The following is a 24,619-nucleotide window of genomic DNA, read 5'->3' as shown; positions in this document are numbered from 1 at the left end:
GACTGTCTTGCCAGAGTGGTGCATGCTCTAGTTATATCCTGCTTGGACTACTGCAATGCGCTCTACGTGGGGCTACCTTTGAAGGTGACTTGGAAACTGCAATTGATCCAGAATGCGGCAGCTAGACTGGTGACTGGGAGCGGCTGCCACATAACACCGGTCCTGAGAGATCTGCATTGGCTCCCAGTACGTTTCCGAGCACAATTCAAAGTGTTGGTGCTGACCTTTAAAGCCCTAAATGGCCGCGGTCCTGTATACCTGAAGGAGCATCTCCATCCCCATCATTCTGCCCGAACACTAAGGTCCAACGCCGAGGGCCTTCTGGCGGTTTCATCGCTGTGAGAAGTGAGGTTACAGGGAACCAGGCAGAGGGCCTTCTCAGTAGTGGCGCCCACCCTGTGGAACGCCCTCCCAGCAGATATCAAGGCAATAAACAACTATTTTACTTTTAAAAGACAACTGAAGGCGGCCCTGTTTAGGGACGTTTTCAATGTCTGATGCTGTATTGTTTTTTATATTTGCTTGGAAGCCGCCCAGAGTGGCTGGGGAAACCCAGCCAAATTGGCGGGGTATAAATAAAAAAATATTATTATTACTATTATATAACTTTGAAGGGCCACAGCTCAGTGGTAGAGGAAATGCTTTGCGTGCACGAGGTCCCAAGCCCAGTCCCCAGCATCATGGGGAAAAGCCTTGTCTGAAGCCCTGGAGAGACTCTGCCAGTCAGTGTGTTCAGTACTGAGCTTAGATAGACCAATGACCTGACTTGATATAAGGTGGCTTCTTAGTCCAGCATCCTGTCCTCACATCCTGTCCAACCAGATGCCTGTGGGAAGCCTGGAAGCAGGAGCCAAGCGCTAGAGCTCTCCGCACTCCTGCTGTTCTCAGCAACTGGAATTCAGAAACATGCAACCTCTGACCATGTAGGCAGAGCACAGCCATCATTTATGGCTTTTACCTCCATTAATTTGTCTAATTGCTCTGTTAAAGCCATCCGGGGGGGGGGGGGGGCATCACTCTCTCCTGTGGCAGCGAATTCCATAGCTTAACAATGCAATGTACTTTCCTTTTTCTGTAAAATGTCCATGAGTTCTAGCGTTGTGAGACAGGGAGAAGAGCTTTTTTCTTTCCGCTTCCTCTATGCCAGGGGTCAGCAAACCTTTTCAGCAGGGGGCCGGTCCACTGTCCCTCAGACCTTGTGGGGGGCCGGATTATATTTTTGAAAAAACCCCAAAACAAAAACAAATTCCTATGCCCCACAAATAACCCAGAGATGCATTTTAAATAAAAGGACACATTCTACTCATGTAAAAACGCACTGATTCCTGGACCATCCGTGGGGCAGATTTAGAAGGCAATTGGGCCAGATCTGGCCCCCGGGCTCTATGCCTAGCCATGCTCTATGCCATGCTGAATTTTATAAACTTTTGCCATGCCTCCTCTTACCTTTTATTCAAAGTTAAAGGTAAAGGGACCCCTGACCATTAGGTCCAGTCGTGGCCGACTCCGGGGATGTGGCGCTCATCTGGCTTTATTGGCCGAGGGAGCCGGCGTACAGCTTCTGGATCATGTGGCCAGCATGACTAAGCCGCTTCTGGCAAACCAGAGCAGCACATGGAAACACCATTTACCTTCCCGCCAGAGTGGTACCTATTTATCTACTTGCACTTTGACGTGCTTTTGAACTGCTAGGTTGGCAGGAGCAGGGACCGAGCAATGGGAGCTCACCCCGTCACAGGGATTCGAACCGCTGACCTTCTGATCAGCAAGTCCTAGGCTCTGTGGTTTAACCCACAGCACCACCTGCGCCAAACGTAATGTGCCCCAAATGCTGTAGTTTTTCTTCTTAGGGGAGTCACTCCATCCCCTTGATCATTATGGGTGCTCTTTTCTGAACCTTTTCCAGTTCCACAATCTCCTTTTTGAGATGAGGCAACCAGAACTTTACACAACATCCCACATATGGTTGCACCCTAGATTTGCCATTTTTATATACGCTTCACCCATGTGTATGCTCTGGTAGCAGTACCAGGGGTCCCTGCATTGGCAATGCTGTCTGAGGGGGATAGAACTACCCTTCTTAAGCAGAAAATACATCGCCCGCTAATAATAAATAATGCACTTTAATTTATTTCTCTATAGCAATTGCATTTGGTTTCTTCTTGTATAGAAACTGAAAAGGGAATGATTTTTGTATGAATAACATCTGAAATTGCTAACCAGGTGGAGAAACTATATATTGTTCATTTGTTTTGCACCCATTTACATTAATTTAACATTGTATTGTGCTCAGACTGAGCGCTAAGAGATCAGCAGCGTATAATCCTTCATTAATCATACTCAGCAATTAAATGCTCTTTTAAAAATACTGTGTTTTGCTCATTATTTGTCTTTCTGTAGATGCTTCCAGTATCATCATCACAATGGCCTGATCAAAATCAGCCTTTTCTCCCCCGCCCCTTAGCCGCAAACACAGACAATTAAGGGCCCTTCTGAAATGCTGCCTGTCAGACAAATTAATGAATTAAACAATGCACTTTAGCTGCTTTTGTCCCTTTATCCAATAAAAAACCCAGAGTGACTAGGGAATCAGATCCATTGCTTAAATAATTTGTGGGCAGTATTGAAACCTCTAAGAACAATGGACGTAATGAGATTAGTACTGGTGCCCGTGGTCCATTGCCTTCTATCTGCTGCAGTAAAAAAAGCGAAGTCTTTGCCACTTTGAGAAAAGGGCATCGCTGTTCTGTAAAGACAAAGGAATAAAATAAAAAGATGGCTTGACTCTCGACCCTTAGGAGTCCTTGATCCCAGAAGTGGCTCTCTGCAAACAGCTTCACAGTCTTAAAACTTAAACATCACATCCAGAACAGAACAGAAGCCTTCCCACTTAACTTGAACTAAGTTTGGGTACGGTATATCAGTTTGGGTGACTGTGGGGATGACGGCACGTCCACCCTCTGAGGCTTATGGTAATTTTTTAATTTTTTTTTAGAGAGATAAGTCTTTTAATGTCAGCATTAGGCATAATGATTACAGTTTATATACACAAATCAGTTCTTATGTTGGAGCCCTGGTAGAGGTCTGCTTAACAGTCTTGTAGGCTACAAGACCCTCTGCTTACATCTTCACAGTTCAGATCAGACTAAGACAGTTCCTACAGTTCAGTTCAGGAGCTGCGCACGTCCAGGTAACATTCTTCAACATGTCCTTGCACCTGATGTAAACAATCCAGGCTTTTATGAGGGTGCTGTTGAGATTGGTCACCAGCCCTCTGGAGTGATGCGGGAAGACTCAGAAGCGGGAGAGCAGCAAGACATTGGTATTATTGGCCACAAGAGGCTGCCAGGTATAAGATTGAAGGAAAGAGGAGAATGTAGAATAAACAATGGTGAGTAAGGAACCAAAGACTGGAAGGGAACCACCCTAGGATCTTCAGGTGAAAGGCGGTATACAAATTTAAAAATAAACATTCCTTTGGGTATCCCATGTGTTGGCATGGGAATTTAAAGTGCTGTCACTTTCGGGACCCATGACAGGAGGTGACTCAGAAAACCTTTTATTTATTTATTTTTTTAAAAAATATTGGTTCAGTGTTAGCATTACAATTTCAATTTTATTGCAAGTTCAATTTCAGTTTTGTTGTTCTTTATTCTAGAAGAAGCAAATTCAAGACAGAAATCATGCCAACTCTCTTTTTAGGTTCTGGTGTGCTGAAATAATTTTTATGGAGATATTAATGAACTGAGACCCCACACCATGGTCACCATGCACACACTCTGTGACTCTAACTGTGGTAACTAAAAAAAAAAGTTAGAGAACTATTGTTAACACAGAATCCTTTGGCCCCATGCATATGATTGCACAGAAGAAGAAGAAGTGTTTGGATTTGATATCCCGCTTTATCACTACCTGAAGGAGTCTCAAAGGGGCTAACATTCTCCTTTCCCTTCCTCCCCCACAACACTCTGTGAGGTGAGTGGGGCTGAGAGACTTCAAAGAAGTGTGACTAGTCCAAGATCACCCAGCAGCTGCATGTGGAGGAGCGGAGACGCGAACCCAATTCCCCAGATTACAAGACTACCGCTCTTAACCACTACACCACACTGGCTGCTTCTCTCCTGGTGTGATTCCCTTGCTGCTCAGAAGTAGGTATGTTTGAGACAACCATGTAGGTGGCAAGGGCCAATCATCTGGGACTTTCCCACCTAATGGCTGCCTTCCATCCTGACTGCTTTCTTTGTTCAAAGGACGTCAACAAAGTAGGAAAGTGTTCACATCCTGTTTTCAGATGGTTTCTTATGCACCAAGTGGTGCATCTGTTTTTAGAGCTCTGGGAGCAAGGGAAACCAATCCTTCTTGCCACTGCATCATCCTCATATTTCTTCCCAGCGGCAAACAGAGCAAGCAGGGTTCAGCTTTCTGCTCATTCAGCCAAGTCATTTTTCCAGTTTTCGTGAGAAACACTGAAGGTCTTCCCAGAGAGATTCTGTCGGGATTGCTTGTCTGATGATAAAAGCAGAGCCGATGGCATTATCTGCTGTATTATGCACGTTCCTTTGCTTCCTACTAGAATGGAGAGAGATTTCCATTCTCCCATCTGTGTTGGATTGCTAAAGGATAGCTGGGATGTGTAATACAGAAAAGACAAATGGGTGACGAATTCACTGTCCAATGCATCTACATGGCAACTGAGGATGAAAAATAAATGGATATTCCGTTCCCTCCGTGAGCCGCTCCTTTTGCTCATTTTTTTTTACCATTTTGGAGATAGCTGAATAACATGGTGGAGGTCCGGGAGGGGAAGAAATGCGTAATATTCTATTTGGAGTTTGGGAAATGTTATTATCTCATAATTCTGAAGGTATATCTATTTCGCAATGGCCCCGTGTTGCTTCCTCCACGGCTGGTGGACCTGTAGAAGTTGCCTGACTTCAGCTTCTGTGGGAGCTTTTCCTGCAGTACATCAGCTCTCTGTAGCAAACATCTGGATTTCATGGGGTTGAATAATGGTAGCCTGGTGGGTTGATCAGCCATCAGCTGGGAATGATGGGAGTTGCAGTCCAACAACATGTGGAGAGCACCTGCATTGACTACCTTTGGCTTACTTTCTCCAGCACTGAAACATTGCTGTGCAACCTGTTCTTAAGCGATCAAACAACATTATAATCAAATGCTTGTTTGCTTTTGATGACTTTTGAAAGCTTGTTTTCTTTAGTTTAAAGTTCTATAAAAGTGGGAGCGGTGGACGGTGGGAAGAGAATCAACTTTGTGTTTTGCTGCCAATGAAGCTGAAACCTCAATAGAATCCACCTCAGGCTTTATTCAAACATCACCAGTGGGGTTTTTTAAAGATTAGCCGCCATTTCCAGCCTTCGCCTTTCATCTGAAGCTTCAAAATTGCTTTACCCATTCTTGATCTTTGTAAATCCTGACACTGTCTGCTTATTAGAAGGAAGCGCATAGATCGGGATTTACAGACATTTAACGCAGGATCAAGGAAACACACATCTGTGTGTGATTCAGAAATGGTCTGCTTTATCCTTGTGACTAGCATTTTGAGGTGAGATCCCTCAAAAATAATTCAATGGTCACAGCCCAGAATTTGAGATTTCCACCCAAAAAAACAGCATATAGCCTGTTATGTGTGACTATACATTCCAAGTAAGGATGCAAGAATTTCCTTTGTGTGCCCCAAAGGGACTCAAACTTTTGCATATGCTTCAAGGAAATGCACATGCAGGAGCAGTGCTTTCTGTGGCCCCCAAGTGAGCTCAGGCAAAATCTTTGTGGGTGTTGGAGTACCTGTTCCTTCTTCTGCCACCACCATCTCCAGGGACCTCCCAACTTAACCTAGGGCAGAGGAAGTGGGATATAATGATGGCGGCTCCAGTTCCTCAGCGAATCCTTTCTTTCCACTGAGAACTGGGCTGGGATATGTCCTAGTATCTTGCTAAAGCTCTCCAGGGCAAAGTCACCAGTTTCTATTGCACCATGGTGATTGACAGTATAATAACGATGGTTAGCTGAAAAAGACGCTTCTCATTGTGAAGATACGCTTGTCCTGACTGAGGGCTGTGCTGTGCAACTAGATGTCCATGTGAGCAGAAACTTCCCTGTCTATTTCAGTGTCAGGAAAATGGCCCTTTGTCAATACAAATATCAGGAGGGAGCAAAGTTTTGACTCCTGCAAGCCTTACCTTTCATTACCTCCCTAGTGCATAGCCTTCAACTATACGTATTTTAACAGGTATGCTGCTTATTTTCTCACTATGTGCAGTGCTTGCTGGTGTGCACTGAATTCTCACCTTATACTGCAGCTGACCTGCCAAGTGTGGCATTCAAAAATACAATTTTAAATGGGTTGTACTGGGATTTTGTTTTCAAAAGCAATGGAACAGTCTATTTCAAAAATGTTCTGTGGGAGCAACAGTGTCTCCAGCACTGGCCTGTGTATTGTGTGGTCTTGCTCTCTCTGGATTGTACTACCTCAAAATACAAGTGAAGGAATCACATACTGGAACATTTCCCACATAAAAATCTATCTGGATATAGAAAAGTAGCGTGTCAGGGAAGAGGCCACATTAGAGGTTTTTCTTCCCCTGACACTCTAGCATTCTACTGGCAGAGACATTTTGATGCTGTGTTGCATCTGCATTTCCTGTGGTACAGGCAGTGCAAAGAGGCGGCATATGATATTTCTGAACATGTTGCTTGGCCCTCACTCTAAGAAACGTAGTGGAAAAGTTGGGAACACAGTTATCTGAGACCACTTGTGTGCATGTTTGTAACTTACAAGGAGATATCATGTTTTCCCTCTCCTGGCTCTTCTTTTGTCTGCATTCCTGATAGATGGTGTTTATCCTCCATAAAATGTGTGCAGCTCTGTCTCAACATATGGACAATTCATTAGAAGAGCAAAATCTTCTATGTAAAGTGCTTTGCCAGCACAGGCAGCCTCTTATTTTATGAGTGGAATAGAGACCTCTGAGGACCATCCTTCCCAGAGTTACGTTCCTGTAGGACGTAACATGACACGGTGCGCTCATAAGTCCTGACGAAGGTTGGAGCTGCAGTTTTCTTTCCCCTTGGGGCTGCGATTCCGACTTCTGGTTCCGTATGCATAAAAATAATTATGTCCTTAAAATAAAATCAAATAACATACCAGAGGGATTCCACGGTGTCTTGCGTATGCTGAATTTAAACCGGCAGTGTCAGCAGTTAAAAGAAAGAAATCTTCTGTGGCCTTTTTTTTTTTTTTTTTTGCTGAAAAAGCAGCATTTTGGGGTGCTTTTTTTCAACCAGGAATGTAGCATGAGTGGGAGAGCTGATGCAGTCCAGTCGTACCTCTGGTTATGAACTTAATTTCTTCCGGTGGTCCGTTCTTAACCTGAAACAGTTCTTAACCTGAGGTACCACTTTAGCTAAAGGAGCCTCTGGCTGCTGCTGCACCGCTTGCACGCGATTTCTGTTCTCATCCTGGGGCAAAGTTCTTAACCTGAGGTACTACTTCCGGGTTAGCGGAGTCTGTAACCTGAAGTGTTTGTAACCCGAGGTGTTTGTAACCTGAGGTACCACTGTATATCATAAGAGCTGGCAAGCCCCTGGTTCAGGTTATCCCTCAGGCAAGACTCCATTTTAGGTGGTCTCATGTGAGCGCATGTCTATGAAGCTCGATATCCCATCTTTATTTCACGCATTAAGGCTGATTCCAGGTTACAGTGGAGGGTCTAGCAAAATCCTAGAGTACCTAAATGTAACATCACTTGGGGCATTAGAAATCAAAACTGCGGCTTGTACTGGGCTATGTTGAGTATCCTAGGGCAGGCAGCAATGCTGGTAGGTCCTGCCAGGACCATTGGAAGACCCAGTATTTGCTTCAGGGTCCCGGGTTCCCCACCAGTTTTGATAGGGATAAACACAGGTTAATGTTTTGGCTGTTAAATCCAGAACTCTCCCCAAGCTCTCGATCAGCATCCTTCCGTTTCTCCATCTCTCTTTCCCTTCCCTTCCTCTGATGCAAAGTCTCTGCTGTTATGTTCACACCATAAAGCAGTATGGTACCAATTTTTAAACAGTCGTTGCTTCCTCCAAATAATTATGGGAACTGTAGCTTGCTATGTGTTAAGTTGTGGGTGAACATATCAGACGACACAGCGATTCTTCAAACAGCTCTTGTTTATTCACAGGCCAGAACAGAACTGAACTGAAGGGTTCAGTCAGCCTGCTTATATAGAGCTCCGCTACAAAGCAACTGTAACAACTTTCTGTAACTATCCAATCACTGAACGTCACTTTCAATCCCTTATTTGCATAACTATCTACAGTATCCCCCTGCTGGCCCAGGGTGAGAACTTCAGTACATAACACTATGGGTGCTGAAAGTTGTTAGTAGCTCACAGAGCTACTTTTCCCTGTGAAGAGGGATTGTTTGTTAAATCACTCTGGGGAGCAGGGGCCACCTAATAACTCTCAGCTCCCTTAATTCATCATAGAAACAGAAAGCTGCCTTGAAATGCCTTCTGAAACAGGAAAGTGTTTGTCAAGTGGCTGGAGTCCAGCAGGGAGGCAGTCGTGTCGATTCTCGGTCAGGAGTGTACAGAGTTCAGTCTTAGTTTTATGCTTACTGAAGCACCATCAGAGCTCTACTCTCCCGTAGCCTGGCCTGCCCTCGCCTGAGATCAGTGCTTTTGTAAGGTCCACAGAAATAACCTATGAAGTGCACGGAAGGCTTGAAACAGCTACATGAATGCTGATTATCTGATGCACAGCAAACACCCATCTCTTTCGAAGCCGAAATGCTGCAGTTTGATTTCAGCAAAAGTTACAAGATGAAATTTGTGGAATGAAAAAGGCTGTGGAAAAATGATTACGTTCGAATTAGCAATTGTTCAACCGGGGGGGGGTGTACACTCTTACAGTAAATAAATGAGTTGCTTTTGGGGTGTTGGTTAGTGTCTCGTGCTCATTCAAATCCTTACTTAGCTGGGAAGCTCCCTGGGTGATCCTTGGGATGCCAGCGTCTCTCTGGTTCTAGCCTCCTCTTAGGAGCTTTTTAAAATGAGGATATTTAAGATGAGAATTGCAAAGCACTGTGCACAGTGAAAACCACCATAAAAATGACAAATAATGATGGGAAATTGGAATATGAAAAGACCTAACATAAAGTTAATTTCTTCAGTGGGAAATAAACAGACTCCAAAGCTTATGTGTGATTATTGAGGCAATTTCATTTTTTTAGCTGTGGCAGTTTGGGTTTGATATTATTGTTATGTGTTTTTGGTTGCAGAGTTTGTGGGTGCCTGGATTTAGCAACTGCTGAAATTTAATCAATGCTTGGAGAAATAAACTGGAAGTCAGACCCTTAATAGCTGGGCTCAGCTTCCCATGTCCAGGCCAGCCTGATAATGGCCAGAGTCGTTAAGCAGAAAAAAGAAAGGGGGGGGGGACAGGGACATGGGTGATTAACAAAGCAGAGAATCTGTGCAAGCTGAGAAATGGGTGAGCTCAGAATCAGGTAGAAGAGCAAAGGCGAGTAGCAGAGTTTCAGGACTGCAGTTTGCCTGGTGTGCTCTAGGAAGAGGTTTTCAGTCAGTAAGTGATGTAATGGAGAAGCAATCTAGGTGGCTGCCTAGTGCAAAGTTAGGAGTTGTGTGACTGGGAGAACAAAGCAAGCTGCAGGACAACAGGCAAGATGCCAGATGTCTGCTTGAACCCAGGACTGAGCCTATGGGAGAAGCAGGACCCTCTTGGAGTGCTGTGCTCAGGTTGTATACATGTGTAAACAAACCATATATCATAAAGACACCACAGTCTCCTCTGTGTCTCATTTCCAAAGGAAACATGAACCCTGGGTAAGCGCCTGGAAACCTGAAATCTCTGTTCAAAACCCCTTATCCTTTTTTTCTTAGATTCTTCTTTTCACACACCTTTGACCAAAGTCACACAAACCCTGTTGCTTTTACTTCCCACATCCTATTGACACTCAAAGATTTTACAGTATTTTTGTAGATAGTCCTTAAACTTTTTCCAGTCCTGTTCCATCGATTCTTCTCCCTGGTCACGGATTCTGCCAGTCATTTCAGCCATCTCCATGTAGTCTATCACTTGCGTCTGCCATTCCTCCACGGTGGGTAGATCCTGTGTCTTCCAATATTTAGCTAGAAGTATTCTTGCTGCTGTTGTTGCATACATAAAGAATGTTCTATCTTTCTTTGGCACCCATTGGCCAACTATGCCCAAGAGAAAGGCCTCTGGTTTCTTAGGGAAGGTACTTTTAAATACTTTCTTAAGTTCATTATATATCATTTCCCAGTAAGCCTTAACTCTTGGGCAAGTCCACCAGAGGTGAAAGAATGTTCCCTCAGCTTCTTTACATTTCCAACATTTATTGTCAGGCAGGTGATAAATTTTAGCAAGCTTGACTGGGGTCATGTACCACCTGTAAATCATTTTCATAATGTTCTCCTTTAAGGCAATACATGCCGTAAATTTCATACCGGTGGTCCACAACTGTTCCCAATCAGCAAACATAATATTATGACCTAGATCCTGCGCCCATTTGATCATTGCTGATTTGACCGTTTCATCCTGCGTGTTCCATTTCAACAGCAAGTTATACATCTTTGACAAAATCTTAGTTTTTGGTTCTAACAGTTCTGTTTCCAATTTCGATTTATCCACCTGGAAGCCAATTTTTCTATCCAAATTAAAGGGGTGTTAAAGACGGATATAACTTTCTTTATGTATGCTACAACAGCAGCTAGAATACTCATTGCGAAGTACTGGAAGACGCAAGAACTACCCACACTGGAAGAATGGCAGATGAAGGTGATAGACTATATGGGCTTGGCAGAAATGACGAGCAGAATCCGAAACCAGGGAAGAGAAGCAGCGCAAGAAGAATGGAAAAAATTCAAGGACTATTTAAAGAAATATCATAAAGTTAATGAAAGTTAGAATGATGTTGGACTGGAAAGTAAATGGTTACTATTAGCAATGGTTAAGACAAGGAAAATAAGGAAGAATAGTCTAAATTTAAATTAAAATAAGGGAAGATTTGCTGAACAATCGATAAGAATTTGGAATACAGAAAGGGGAGGCATGAGGAAGTCGGGGAAGATAGGATATGAAATTAGGATATGAAATGATACATGTTTTTTGTTTTGTTTTTGTTTTTGTATGTTTATGTTTGTTGTATTGTGTTTATATGGAAAAATAAAAATATTTATAAAAAAAAAAAAATTTTTTTTCTATCCAAATTATAGGCCTCTCTTATTTGATAGTAATGAAGCCAATCTCGCACTTTGTCTTTTAATTTTTCAAAACTCTGCAGTTTCAATCTGTCACCTTCTTGTTCCAAAATTTCCCAATATTTTGGCCATTTAGCCTCCATATTGAGCTTTTTCTGAGCCTTAGCTTCCATAGGTGACAACCACCTTGGGGTTTTACTTTCCAGCAGGTCTTTATATCTTATCCAGACATTAAACAAAGATTTTCTGACAATATGGTTTTTGAATGCCTTATGAGCTTTAACCTTGTCGTACCAAAGATATGCATGCCACCCAAAAACATTATTAAAACCTTCCAAATCCAAAATGTCTGTATTTTCAAGAAGCAGCCAGTCTTTCAGCCAGCAGAATGCTGCTGATTCATAGTACAATTTAAGAACAATATTATGTCATATTTTATAAGATGAGGTACGGATTAAAAAAATGGAAAATGGGGACATAATAATTAGAATATAACATTAAGTATGGTTGAAACAAGGTTTTGAATTTGCTGAATCTGATTGGAGTAAAGTGGAACACAAAAAAGGGGGATGTGAGGAGGTCAAGACAGAGGGGCATGGAACTTTATAAATTTAAGAAAGAGTGTTTTTCTTTTTTCTGTTTTTCTATTTTTCTTCTTTTCTTTTTTTTCTGTCATATATTTTTGTTTTTCTTGAGCTTTATGTATGGAAATGATGCATTTTGAAATGATGAAATTCTTTGTTTTGTAAAACCTTAATAAATATGTATTTAAAAAAAAAAAAAAGGAAACCTGAAATCTCTCACTGCTGTGGAGATTGTGTTGGCGTGCAACATAAATTATGTTTTTAAAGCTGGCCTTCACAGCTTTTATTCAGCCAGTCGAGACAGCCCACCAGACGTGTACTGTGGCCCATCATTCACTTGACAATGTCTGTAGTTTTGCAATCCTAGGGAGGTATCAAAAACAGGAAGTTTATTGAGCCCTGGTGGCCTCCATACATGACTGGTGAGGTAAGTTTGGCTTGGTAGACAATATGTTATACAGCTTATTTCTGGCTTTAGTTCTCAGATTTAGAATTGACTTTGAAGATCGTTGGGTTTGTTTACATGGGCATTTATTCTGAGGTAATAGTTCTGTCATTTTCTTTGACCTGTGGTTTCGCTCTGTCATCCTCATCAACCTGTGGTTTGTTTAGACAATCGAAGAGAGTAAATAGATAGCTTGAGCATGTAAAGAAAAAAATGTTCATTTAAATGTGCGCTGCAAAAGCCCTGTTGTACAAGGGATAAAGCAAGCCTTATCTGAAGCTGGATTTCATATCATGACAAATTGTGGTAGTATGTTTGGAATGAGTAGTTGAAAAGCAGGTTTTATTTTTTTTATTTAAAAAAAAAACCCTTGTAAAATAAATTGCTTTATTAGAAGATTGGGAAGATTTCCTAGTTGCATATTTTGTTTTCTTTTTCAAAACATCAGTTTGATTAATCTGTATTCAGATGTACTTGTTAGAATTTAATGCTGGCTGGGAAGCAGCTCTCAGGGGCGAGGTGAAAAATGAACTTACAGTACTTAGGTAGAGACGCACACCATTTAACTTTATAGAGCCTAGTTTTCCTGGTTTCCTCAATAACTCCCTTATGGGTTCTCTCTTCTATAGGCCCGTTGAAAAAGTGCAAATGGCTCTAAAACAGCCTTTGCAAACCAGGCACTGCCTGCTGAAGTTTTGGACTACAAGTCCCATCAGCAACACCCAACACAACTGGGCAAACAGCACAAAGCATCTGGAGGGGAGCCTGGTTGGCAAAAGCTGCTCAAGAGAATCAGAAAGCTGGAGTCTCTCCATTTCTTACTCAGTTCTCCATGGATAGCTGCTCATTTTTTGATTGACTGATATGTAAAGTTAACTCAGTGTTTCTCAAACTTGGGTTGCCTGCTGTTGTTGGACTACAAGCCCCATCATCCCTGACCACTGGTCCTGCTAGCTAGGGATGATGGGAGTTATAGTCCAACAACAGCTGGTGACCAAAGTTTGAGAAACACTACGTTAACTGTAGACATACTTTTAAGGGGTAATATCTGAATACAGTCGACCCTTGGTTCTTGAATTTAATTCATTCTGGGAGTCCGTTCGACTCTCGGAACAGTTCGAGAACCAAGGCGCGGCTTCCGATTGGCTGCAGGAGCTTCCTGCACTCAATCGGAAGCTGTACCGGATATCCAAAAATCTTTCAAAAACCAGAGCACTCACTTCCAGTTTTTGATCTTTTGGGAGCCAAAACGTACGAGTTTCAAGGTGTTCAGCTTCCGAGGTTCCACTGTATCTGAATTTCGCTGTTTTCTCCTGAGTCTGAAAGCAATAGTAACACATATCTCCTCTTCTCCACTCATACAGATATTAACATAGGCTGATCCTGGCCAAGGAATTGAGGTCCTGATGGGGGACTCAGGATCGAGGCGTTCGATCATTGTGTCCCGGCTGCCAATATTCAGGAGAAGTATTAGCCGGCGGCACGATTCCCTCCCGTCTTCGCCAACTTCTAGCAATACCGTTGGTGTCCACAGCTCTTCTCCCTCCAGCACCAACTCCAGCTCAGGTAGCACCGGCAAGCGCAGGAGCCTCTTCCGCACGCCTTCCATCAGCTTCCACCACCACAAGAAGGGGAGCGAACCCAAAGCCGATTCTCCAGGGCAGAACGTGGGCATTTCGAACGGTGCTCAGTCTGGCCACGGCACTTTGCAGAAGCTCGGTTTGGAGGAGCACGTGAAGCACAGAGGGAGGCATTCGGTCGGCTTTGGGAGCTCTCGGAGCAAGAAGATCACCAGGTCTTTGACGGAGGACTTTGAGAAGGGGAGGGAGCCCTCAACCAATAAAAACGTCTTCATAAATTGCATAAGATCTGGGAAGAATGAAGGGGACGACTCTGGCTTTGCAGAGGACCAAAGCAGGGCCTCTGTTAAACATTCCTCAAGGAAACTTCTCCCCAAATCCTTCTCGACACACTACAGGTTTTCAAAGCCAGTCCCTCAAAGCCAGTCCATTTCCTGCGTGCAGCCATCTTCTTGCTTGTTGGACATTAAGCCCAGTGTTGAAAGCGAGCCTGTGTCGGCGAAGTCTTCCTCCCCGTGTTCTGCTGACATAATAGAATGTGCAGGCAGCTCTTTGCAGTCGCCGCTGCTCTCTGCTGACCTGACCATGGTCCAGACGCCTTCCGAGTTTCTAGCACTGACAGAAGATTCCGTCTCGGAGGTCGACGGACTGCCCAACTGCGGGAATTTCCACGGGGAAGCCTTTGCCCACAATGTTTCTACCTCTCAAATCTTCCTCAATCCCATTACTGCTGCTGCTGCTGCCACTGCTCCTCCTCTTCCTCCTCCTGTTCTTTTAAGGAAGATGGATCATGCAGAAAGTGTTCCTCATTGTGCTGTTCTATCGCCCAGAAGTCACAGGGCCAGAAATGGACTGCTCAATGAAAATAGTGCCATATCTGAAACCCTCGATTCTAATCGAAACCATGCAAAAGTATTCTTGCAAGAGCTTCCTGCTAAACAGACCAGCCATCCCGAAGAAGCAAACTCAGGAGCTGAAGCACAATTAAAACCCTTTGTCTTAAACCAGGGGGAAGTAACTGAATGTTCCCCCAAAGCACAGGGACTACCTAGAGACCAACAAGAAGTTAAAGCACCGGAACATATTAGAGAAACCATCCCAGTAATGGAGTCGAAGATTATTCCTTTGTCTTCAGAACCGCAGCCTTTTCAAGCCCAGCAAGCATATGAAATAAAAGGTACAAATAATAACTTTTCTGTTGTCTCCTATATAACTGGGTGGAAGTTTTGAAGTATATTTAAATGGCATTCAGCTAGGGGCTGTCGTCTAGGCCTTTGGTGTCTGTGGGCTAAAGTTCCTGGAGAAATGTCAAATGAAGGAATTATGGTAACTTCCACCTATTATGGCCCTGGAAGACTTGGCATGCTGCACTTTTGAAATGGCACAGTGGATCAATATTATAGAAAGGCTGATTTGCAGCCCAGGCCCAGATGGACAAAATTATTGTGCAATGCTGGGGTGGAGAACCTGTAGCCTTCCAGGTGCTGTTGGACTCCAGCTCTTGCCAGCCCAAGCCAGCATGGCAAATGGTTGAGGAGGCTGCTGGGACCAGCACCATCTGGAAGGTCGCTGGTTCCCCACCTCTGATCTTGTGTGAAAGGGTACACATTCAAAATAAGACAAAATACTTAGGGGGAGCATGGGAGGGGAAGTAAATTACTATTCCTATGGCTTTCACCAGAGTGGACATTTTCTGCTCTGCACATTTCTTCCTTCTCTCCTGCCTCTCTTTCTGTCTCTAAGATGCTCTGAATTTGCATTACCCCTTTCTCCTGATTATCACTGGAGTCCATTTTGTCACCAGTTCCTGTCAAGATACAGGCATATTTTATGAATATTAATGTGTAGAATTTAAAGAAGGCATTCGCTTGATTTACTAGCATTTTACAAAATTCACTGCAGGGAGGGCAAGGTTTTTGCAATACTTTATTTTCTTACATTTATACATCACTTAGAGAGGAACAGAGGAGGTTGCCTTATCCACCAGCTGAATGGCAGTAGCTATCCAGGGTTAGAGACCAGGGAAGCTGGGGATTGAACCTGGGACCTTCTGCACAAGAAGTAGATGCATTACCACTGAGCTACAGCTGTTCTCACTGAACCATGGACATTCATCTGATTATCTTCCATCATGGAACCCAAGGAGGCATACATGGGTGTTTCTAGGGGTCACCCATCCAGGAACTGGCCAGACCCAGACCTGCTTAGCTTCAACAAGATGGCAGCCTCACGTGCCGTCAGACCAAACCCTGGGACCAGTACAACCCCTCTTGCTTCTTGTTGCCTTCTCAGGAAGTGAATTATATAATTGGCCAATTCACCCAATCCTTCAGCATGTATTGGTATCCCTCCTGTACGTTTCTTGTCTGAATGCAGTGCTGTAGGCCTCAGTCATGATTCAACCTACCACAGTTAACTTACTTCAGAGTAACATGGCTCTGAGTTAAAGAAATGTTCAATAGCTTTTGTGGCATGTGTGCTGACTGCATCTCTCCCCTCCCCCCCTCATCCCACAGTGAATCTTGCTAGTAGTTTTAGCCCATACCGAGAAGGAAGATTCATAGAAAAACGCCTGAGATCCTCTTCAGAAGGCACTGCTGGGAGCAGCCGGATGATCTTGAAACCAAAGGATGGAAACCCAGAAGAAATGAACAGCTTGAGAAAGCAGAGAACGGGGTCTTCCTCATCTAAAATGAACAGCATGGTAGGTTTGCAGTACTTTAGCATTTGGGGACATTTTCTTCAGGTGATCATTGCTTCTTTCCCTCTTTTTCTTAGTGACAAATGGGAAGTGGGGAAAGTGACAGCTAATGTGGTATTGAAGTTTACAAAGGGACAGGCAGGGTCAGGTAGTGCTCGACGAAATTTTCACAAGACGTAAAATACAAGTGGAAATCTGTAACAAGGTTGTGAACTCCCTTTGTCTTTGTTTGCTGTGCATGTTTTGAGCTGCCATCCGTTCAGGTTATAATGCTGCCAGCTCCAAAGTTGATTTTGCCACTGTAACTGGCTCTGCTCCAGCTCTGAGCCTGACTCTGTCTGTGGACCACCTGCCCAATTTCCTGAATAGGAGTGTGAAGCTGGGGAACACACCACATGAGATCAGATTCGTCTTCTTTATTCCTTTAACAGGTACATGTGCCACACAGAAAGGTGCCTGGGGTATTGAACAAGGTGCCACATTTGTCAAGGCTCAAAGGCCAGTAAGGGACCCATCTAGCCAATAGTGCAACCATGCTTAGTTCAAACAGGTGTTACATGCTCCGGCTTCTCACATATGGGAGGTGGGAAGGTGGCCGACCTTGGAAAGGGGTTGCGCTCCCCTGGAAGGAGCAGGATCAAAACTTGGGGATGCTCCTGGATTCAACACTGTCACCCTTGCTGGCTAGGAGTGTGTTTTTTCAGCTCTACCTAGTTTGCTAAGAGATAACTCTGTCGGACAGAGACAACTCGGCCAAGATACTCCATTCTCTGGTAACTTCCAGATTGCATTACTGTACTGCGCTCTATGCTTTACCTTGAAGCCAACACAGAAACATCAGTGGGTTCAAAATGTAGCAGTCAGGTTACTAGCTGGGGTAACCTGCACTGGCTCCCAGTTAATTTCCAGGCCCAATTCAAGGCACTAAACGACTCAGACCCCAAATACCTGAAAGACTGCCACTTTCCCTACAGACCCTCTTGGGTGCTAAGATTGGCAGAGGGGACCTTGTTGGTAGCTCCTCTGCACTCAGAGACTGTGTGTGTGTGTGTGTGTGTGTGTGTGTGTGTGTGTGTGGAGAAGGCCTTCTTTGTGGTAGCCCCTAACTTGTGGCACTCCTTCCCCACAGTGGCTCATCTGGCACCATCACAGTACAGCTTCTGGTGAATACTGAAGATGTTATTGACACTTGCGGGGTATATATTTTTAGGTCCCAGCTTATTTCTGTGGTTGTAAGTTGTTTTAAGTTGTTTTAATAATTGTGTTTTAACGTTCCAACTCTCCCAGGGACCTCAGGGTGAATGGTGGGCAATGTAGCAATAGTAGTAGTTTATTAATGCTTGGGCCATGGGCCATTCACATATCAGATAAATAGGTACAATACAAGAACCAACAGTATGAAATACTGCATAAAATCACATTGCCACCTAGAACCATATAAAAATCTGCATCATAACGATACTGCGTAAATCACATGTAACATATATAAACCTTTCCTGCCAACCTAGCAGTTCAAAAGCACGTCAAAGTGCAAGTAGATAAATAGGTACCGCTCCAGCGGGAAGGTAAATGGCGTTTCTGTGCGCTGCTCTGGTTCGCCAGAAACGGCTTAGTCATGCTGGTCACATGACCCGGAAGCTGTATGCCGGCTCCCTCGGCCAATAAAGTGAGATGAGCGCCGCAACCCCAGAGTCGGCCACGACTGGACCTAACTGTCAGGGGTCCCTTTACCTTTACCTTATATATAAACCTTACATACTATAAGGGTGAAGTTTAATACAGATAAAAACATTAGTTATTAAAAAGTATTATGGTTAAATAAAAGCAACCCGAAAGCAGCCAACTGCAATCTCATTAATATCTCTTTCCTGGATTTCCATCGCAGCTAGGGCAAAAAGAGAGACCTTGTGAGTTACTCTAAGATCAGTGCCTGACAAGAGGTACAAAATCTTTTCTTGAATGGTATTGGAATATAGGTGGGTAATATAATAACAACAGAATACAATAACATAAAGCTGGATATGACTAGTGATTCATCTAGTACAACATCCTATATTTCATACTACCCAACGTCTCTGGGAAGCACCCAAGCAGGGAATGAACACAATAACCTCTCATTATTGCTCCCCGACAACAGGATGATTTGGAGGCACACTTGTACTCTGCCTGCAGGTTGCCTGCAGCTATCATTAGTAGTAGTTGTGGATAGACTTTCCCTCCATGAATTTTATTAATAGTTTCTTTGAGCCATTTAAACTCGTGGCCAGCCCCCATGTCTCGTGGAAGCAAATTCCATCACTTCGTCTTGTGTGCACCATGAGCACCGTACTACATTGAAGCATTTGTTGAAGCCAGGAGGGAAATGTTGAATACAAAATGGACTTGAAGACCTTTGGAAAGTTGGGAGAAACAGGAGGATTAAACTAGCCCACAGTGGAGTTTGATGTTTTTCCTGAAGAGGGCAGCATTGCCTTTATTTTAATTTATGTTTACTTTTTTTTTTAAAAAAAGCTATTTTGTAAAGATAAATACAGTAGCTGGAGTTATCCGGTTCTTGGTATCTCCGAAGAAGGTGTTTTGTGCTATGGAAGCTTTGCAGCAATTGCTCTTCAGGCACAAAAGAAAGAGAGCCCTTTAAGATCCTTTTTGTTTTGTTTTGTCCTTGTCACTGGCAGTAAGGGATGGCTTCCCTTTGCCTTGAGCGGTGAGGGAATAGCTGGATCCAGAAGGACTGATAAGATAGCAGGTTTTGTCAGAATGTTAAGCTAGAGAGCAAAATGGGACCAATGTTGGATGGGGGAAGACATGAAACAGTGTCTAATGTGTTCTTTCTCGAGACGTCTAACCAACTGAAATATTCCTTCAGGAGTGCCAGCCGTTTTGTATATAGCCTCGGAACTCGAGCTTGGATGCACAAGCATCAAATGAGAGTGTGTGTTTGCAATAGAGCCCTCTGTGCCTGTTGTCCATCGTAACCTAAGCTTATTGCTAGGAGATCAAGAGACTGATCGAGTCAATTTCTATGCCGCCTTTCCACAACGATCCATGCCCAAAGCAGTTTACAACAAGCACACACTTATTACACTAAGGAGTTTAGGTTGGAGGGGAGCCAGCAGGAGAAAGCAGTTCGCAAAACAAGTCAATAAATTAAAAGAAGACAAGAACCAACATTTTAGCAAACATAAATTCGGTGTTACAGATGAAACAATTCTGACTTACATATATAAACAGAAAGTCAAACTTGATGGATGTGGGTCTTATTACACTTCAGGGAGCCTTGGCAGCTTGGCTTAGATATGGTTCAGAAGTGGGAGAGATCCCTGTAGCAATAAATTTATGACTCCTGTGCAAGAAAAGACCATAGGTACCATGAAATACTCTCCAATGCCATTCACTCCCACTCCCCAATTATTCAATCTATTTATTGGAGTCTTTTACTTCCTGTTTGCTTTTGGTCATTATATCACGTGGATGGTGGTTGGCATTTCACAACACCTGTTTTCAAAAGTTTCTTCCCCACTTCTCTCCAAATGGTTATCCCTGCAGTAATTTACCTATTCCACAAGATGTCAATGTTACTCTTATTTTCGAATGCACATCTCTCTCAGACACTGAAAGCTATGCACCCTCAGCATCGGAGAGAAATGTGTGTGAATTAGTTAGTCCAGGCAAGCACAAATGTTATCAGTATGAGCTTCTCCACACACATGGATTTGAGCTTTATTCCAGTTATTTCCTCTATCTGTCTATTTATCTGAAGGTATGAGTCAAGTTTGCTTCCACAACCTGAGGAGAGAAGGATTGCTACTTATTTTAGCTCAGGCTTTGCAGATCCAGCAGGGAAGTAACTAATGGGATCCTCCCAGCATGGATATGTTTCAAAATAAAGGCAGCGTACAGGCCTGGCACCAGCAGGTTTGTAGGTTTAAAAAGGAAATAAAAACACACAACTGGCTCCATCTGGCCGCCTTATTTGTTTTGGCCAAATAAGTTAGTTTAATGTAATCGAGGAATGTAATGTAATTGAGGAAATGGCCGCCACCTACAGCAATCTGAGGACAATCTGAGGGCCTCATGCCTTCATGAGCAGCCTTCCAGGAGCAACATGTCAGAGGTGGGCAGAGCCAGTGGTGAAAAGCAGGCAGAGCAAAGGATGTAATTATCACCTCTTGTACATTCATGCAGATGTGAACAAGTCAGAGGTCCGTCCCCCCATCCTTCCCTCCACCCAGTCAAGCAAGCAACATTATTATAATTCAAGGACACATTCCAACCAAGCTAAAGCACTTGGAGGAGGGTACAAAGCAGGACTGATGAGGAGTGCGGCCTGGTGAAGACGTGTGGTGGGGGGAAAGCACTGAGGGCTAAACAGAGAAGCTTAGGTAAAGGTAAAGGGACCCCTGACCATTAGGTCCAGTCGTGATCAACTCTGGGGTTGCAGCACTCATCTCGCTTTATTGGCTGAGGGAGCCGGCGTACAGCTTCCGGGTCATGTGGCCAGCATGATTGAGCCGCTTCTGGCGAACCAGAGCAGCGCACGGAAACGTCGTTTACCTTCCCGCCGGAGCAGTACCTATTTATCTACTTGCACTTTGACGTGCTTTCGAACTGCTAGGTTGGCACAGAGAAGCTTACAGGGCCACATTTAGCCTGAGATGCTCCACTGTTGCCACCAAGACACTGGGTAGCCTGTCAACACAGGAACATAGGAAGCAGCCTTATACTGAGCTAGGGTATTGGTTCCTCTAGCTCAGTATTGTCTACACCAGGGTTTCCCAAACTTGGGTGTGTGTGTGTGTGTGTGTGTGTGTGTGTGTGTCAGGCTGTTTTTGGACTACAACTCCCATCATCCCTAGCTAGCAGGACCAGTGGCCAGGGATGATGGGAATTGTAGTCCAAAAACAGCCGGAGACCTAAGTTTGGAAAACCCTGGTCTACTTTGACGGACAGTGACTCTCAAGGGTTTCAGGCAGGAGTTTTTCCTACCCCTGTTGGAGATGTCAGGGATGGAACTTAAGACCTTCTGTGTGCAAGGCAGATGCTCTTAAGATGCAGCCCTTCAAATGAAGAACACATCAAAATAGAGGACTGTCCCTCTGCTCCTTCCATCAGAGGATGCTCTTCTGTAAAGGAGGGCACATGGCCACCCTAACGTAACTTCATTTCCCTGCCTGCAGCCAGTCTGCTTTCTCTCAGAGAGGGTGCTGTGGTTCCTGGTTAGGATGCAAGCTGTCACAGCTGCTTTGCTATGAAAGGCTGAGCTGTATATTATCTGATTGAGAACAACGCAGAGCTTGTAGGCAAGCAGCACTCTGGACCTCATTTATTTAATTCAGCACAGGGAGCACTAACTTTCAGGTGTTATTAGCATAAAAACACTGCAAAACAGTGGCCTGGGACTTGAGTGTTCTATGCGCTTCTAATTTTAAGGTCAACTCAGCCAGCAGCATTAACGCTGAAAGGCACTCTCTGGAAAACAAGAGCCTCTAGCCGAGTAGCGTTGTTGTCAAAAGTCAGATCTGCAACACTTCGAACATTACAAAATTCAAGGTGGTTGGAGGCATTATTTGATGCGAGGGTTGTACTCTGCGTGTTTTGAAACTGCAACAGGAAGCCTGTGGTGGAGAAGGGCTGGAGTGGAGTGGGAGAGCACATGCTTTGAATGCAGATGGACTCAGGTTAACTCTCTGGCATCTTTAGGTAGGGCTGGGAAATACTCCTGTCTGGAAATGTAGAGAGACATTGCCAGTCAGGGTGAAGAATCCTGGCCTAGAGGGACATATGGTCTGACTGGGTAGAAGACAGCTTCCTAGGTTGAGGATTTCAGCACAATTCCACCTCTACTCAGATTAAATGTAGTGCTTTATGTTTCATTAGCTGTGTAGTCATAGAATTATAGAAGGAACTGAACCTGCAACCATGGCGTTATCAGCACCACGCTCTAATCAACTGAGCTATCCAGTCCTGTTTTCAGATCCTGCCAAGTCCTCAATGAGGGTTGCACACACTGGTGGATTTGTTCCTGAAAGGAATCACAACCTAACCCATCCATGAGAATAATCAACAGAATTCATTTGGGCATGGCCGGTGGTACTTTTGACACATACGCTTTGTTCATAATTGGTTGGTATTTTAACCCAGAGGTATATAAGCTGTTAGTACAATTTATGCAGCTGTAGTGGATTTCCTCAATAAGCATACCACTGTGATGTTTGAAGTGACTTTACTTGGCCGAACAGTGGCCGCTGGAGAACTCACAAAAGTGGAGTCCACAAGCCTATAAATTACCTCTAAATTAGCTTTACACATGCAGAGAAATGAAGTCATGTTCTCAAGAGGGAAAGCGTGCCTGCAGTATCAGAGCTGGGTGCTTGATTCAGCCAGAGGAACAGAGTGCCTACTATCTATCAGGCTAACTCAGTTTTCCCTGTACAAACATTCTTGACATATTCTTAATACAGTCTGAATAATCACTTTCTCCTAACAATATCCTTAATGCCATCTGAGCAAGGGGAATCATCAGTTTGTGCTTACACAGCTATGGCGCACTACTGTTCAGGCTGCTTATAACCACACCATAGAAATCCACGCCAGCGTAAAAGCTGGTGGTGATTCTCTGCCGTGGTTAGAGTTGGGTGGGCTTGGCTTAGCAAGTCAGTTTCCCCCCTGTCAAAAACAAAAAAGTAGTAGGCAATTGAAGATGAAGAGAGAAAGAATAATATCCAGAAGGGAAGTTACATAAATAAAGTTTGCCAGGAAGTAGAATGTGTTTTGCTGGCCACCAGTCTGTATTCTTTACAGGTGTGTTATTTGGATGGACACAGCAGACCAAAAGAATTAGAGAAAACAGTTTGTAGAAGGGCCACTGAGGCAGACCAGATTTCTAGAACTGGGAGGCAAAAAAAATCTACCAAATGCTCAGCAGATTTTGCAAGTGCAACAAGCTAACATTGAGCAGGTTAATATTTTATCCAACAGGGAAGTCTGAGGGCCATTTTCCCACCAGCTGGTAATGTATGCACTGTTTGCAATAAAACCTGACAGTGGCTTCTGCAGGAAGCAATCTGATTTTGCTATGGTGTGCATAATGGCATATATACCTTCTATGTTTTCATTATTCACACCTGAAATGCTTTCCCTTGGAATGGAATAGAGATGTGCTGTTTCTGTCACCCCTTCACAGGACAGATCTGACAGGTGAGGCAAACTGATCTCATTACCAGAGACAGATTTTAAAGAATCATTCAAAAGGAAAAGGGGTGGGGTGGGGAAAGAAAAGGTAATGTAATTTCAGAGAAAATTTTGTACCACCTCGCCACTGCCTTCCTCTATGCCTACTAAATGTAGAACCCAGCTCCCCCAAAGGGCTTCACACAACAAATAAACAACTCATGGAATTTAGTAAAAAAAACTTCTCAGAATACTTTTTTCTGGGAAGATTTATGAGCTTATTTGTGTGTGTGTGTACACACACACACACACACACACACACACACACACACATAGTATATCCTGTCAGAAACCACAATATAATGCAATCCACAGTTCAGCCAAATCAAAATATTTGCAAAACACCAAGACTGGCACAATAACAATTACAAAACAGCCATCAGAATTAAAACATCAAAATACCAGAAAGAGGAAATATTCAGCCTAAGGCCTCTTTAAGCAGTCATCTAAAACAGTGAGGGAGATTTGCAGCTTATTGGCAAAGCATCCCACAAAGTGGGCACCAGTACAGAAAAGACCCTAGATATGGTCACTATCAAGCAGGCCTCACAAAGTTGAGGGATGTGTAATCCAGACTTCAGATGGCATGTGGGGAGGCTTATGTGGAAGAAGGTGGAACCCAAGATATACTGTTCCCAGCCATTAAGTGCTTAACACATTAAGTGTATTAACATCATTAAGTGGTTAACATCAACACCTTGAACTGGGTCTGGAAGCAAAGTGGCAGAAGACTATTGATGGCTGCTAACTATGATGGCTGTGATCTGCCTCTGCAGTTGGAGGCAGCAATGCTTCTGAATACCAGTTGCTGGAAACCACAATAGTTC

The 24,619-nt window shown here is 43.8% G+C and overlaps 1 protein-coding gene across 8 annotated transcripts in view; it reads left to right on the top strand.

Moving 5' to 3' along the window:
• The window catches only part of CCSER1 (coiled-coil serine rich protein 1), a 709,135-nt gene that overhangs the window by 111,650 nt on the left and 572,866 nt on the right, over positions 1-24,619 (top strand). For all 8 annotated transcript variants that reach the window (XR_014538426.1, XM_083571140.1, XM_083571139.1 and 5 more), the window contains exons 2-3: positions 13,646-15,038; positions 16,378-16,565. Coding sequence is in view for 7 of the 8 variants with exons in the window: in XM_083571140.1 (XP_083427266.1) it covers positions 13,688-15,038; positions 16,378-16,565 (1,539 nt within the window). In the remaining variant the exon portion in view is untranslated. The remainder of the gene's footprint in view (positions 1-13,645; positions 15,039-16,377; positions 16,566-24,619) is intronic.

The sequence above is a fragment of the Podarcis filfolensis genome, assembly GCF_964270895.1.
Source record: "Podarcis filfolensis genome assembly, chromosome: 9".
In the NCBI taxonomy this organism is placed as follows: Eukaryota; Metazoa; Chordata; class Lepidosauria; order Squamata; family Lacertidae; genus Podarcis; species Podarcis filfolensis.
Note: the sequence above shows the minus strand (reverse complement) of the source record. Positions and strands in the feature narration are given on the sequence as shown.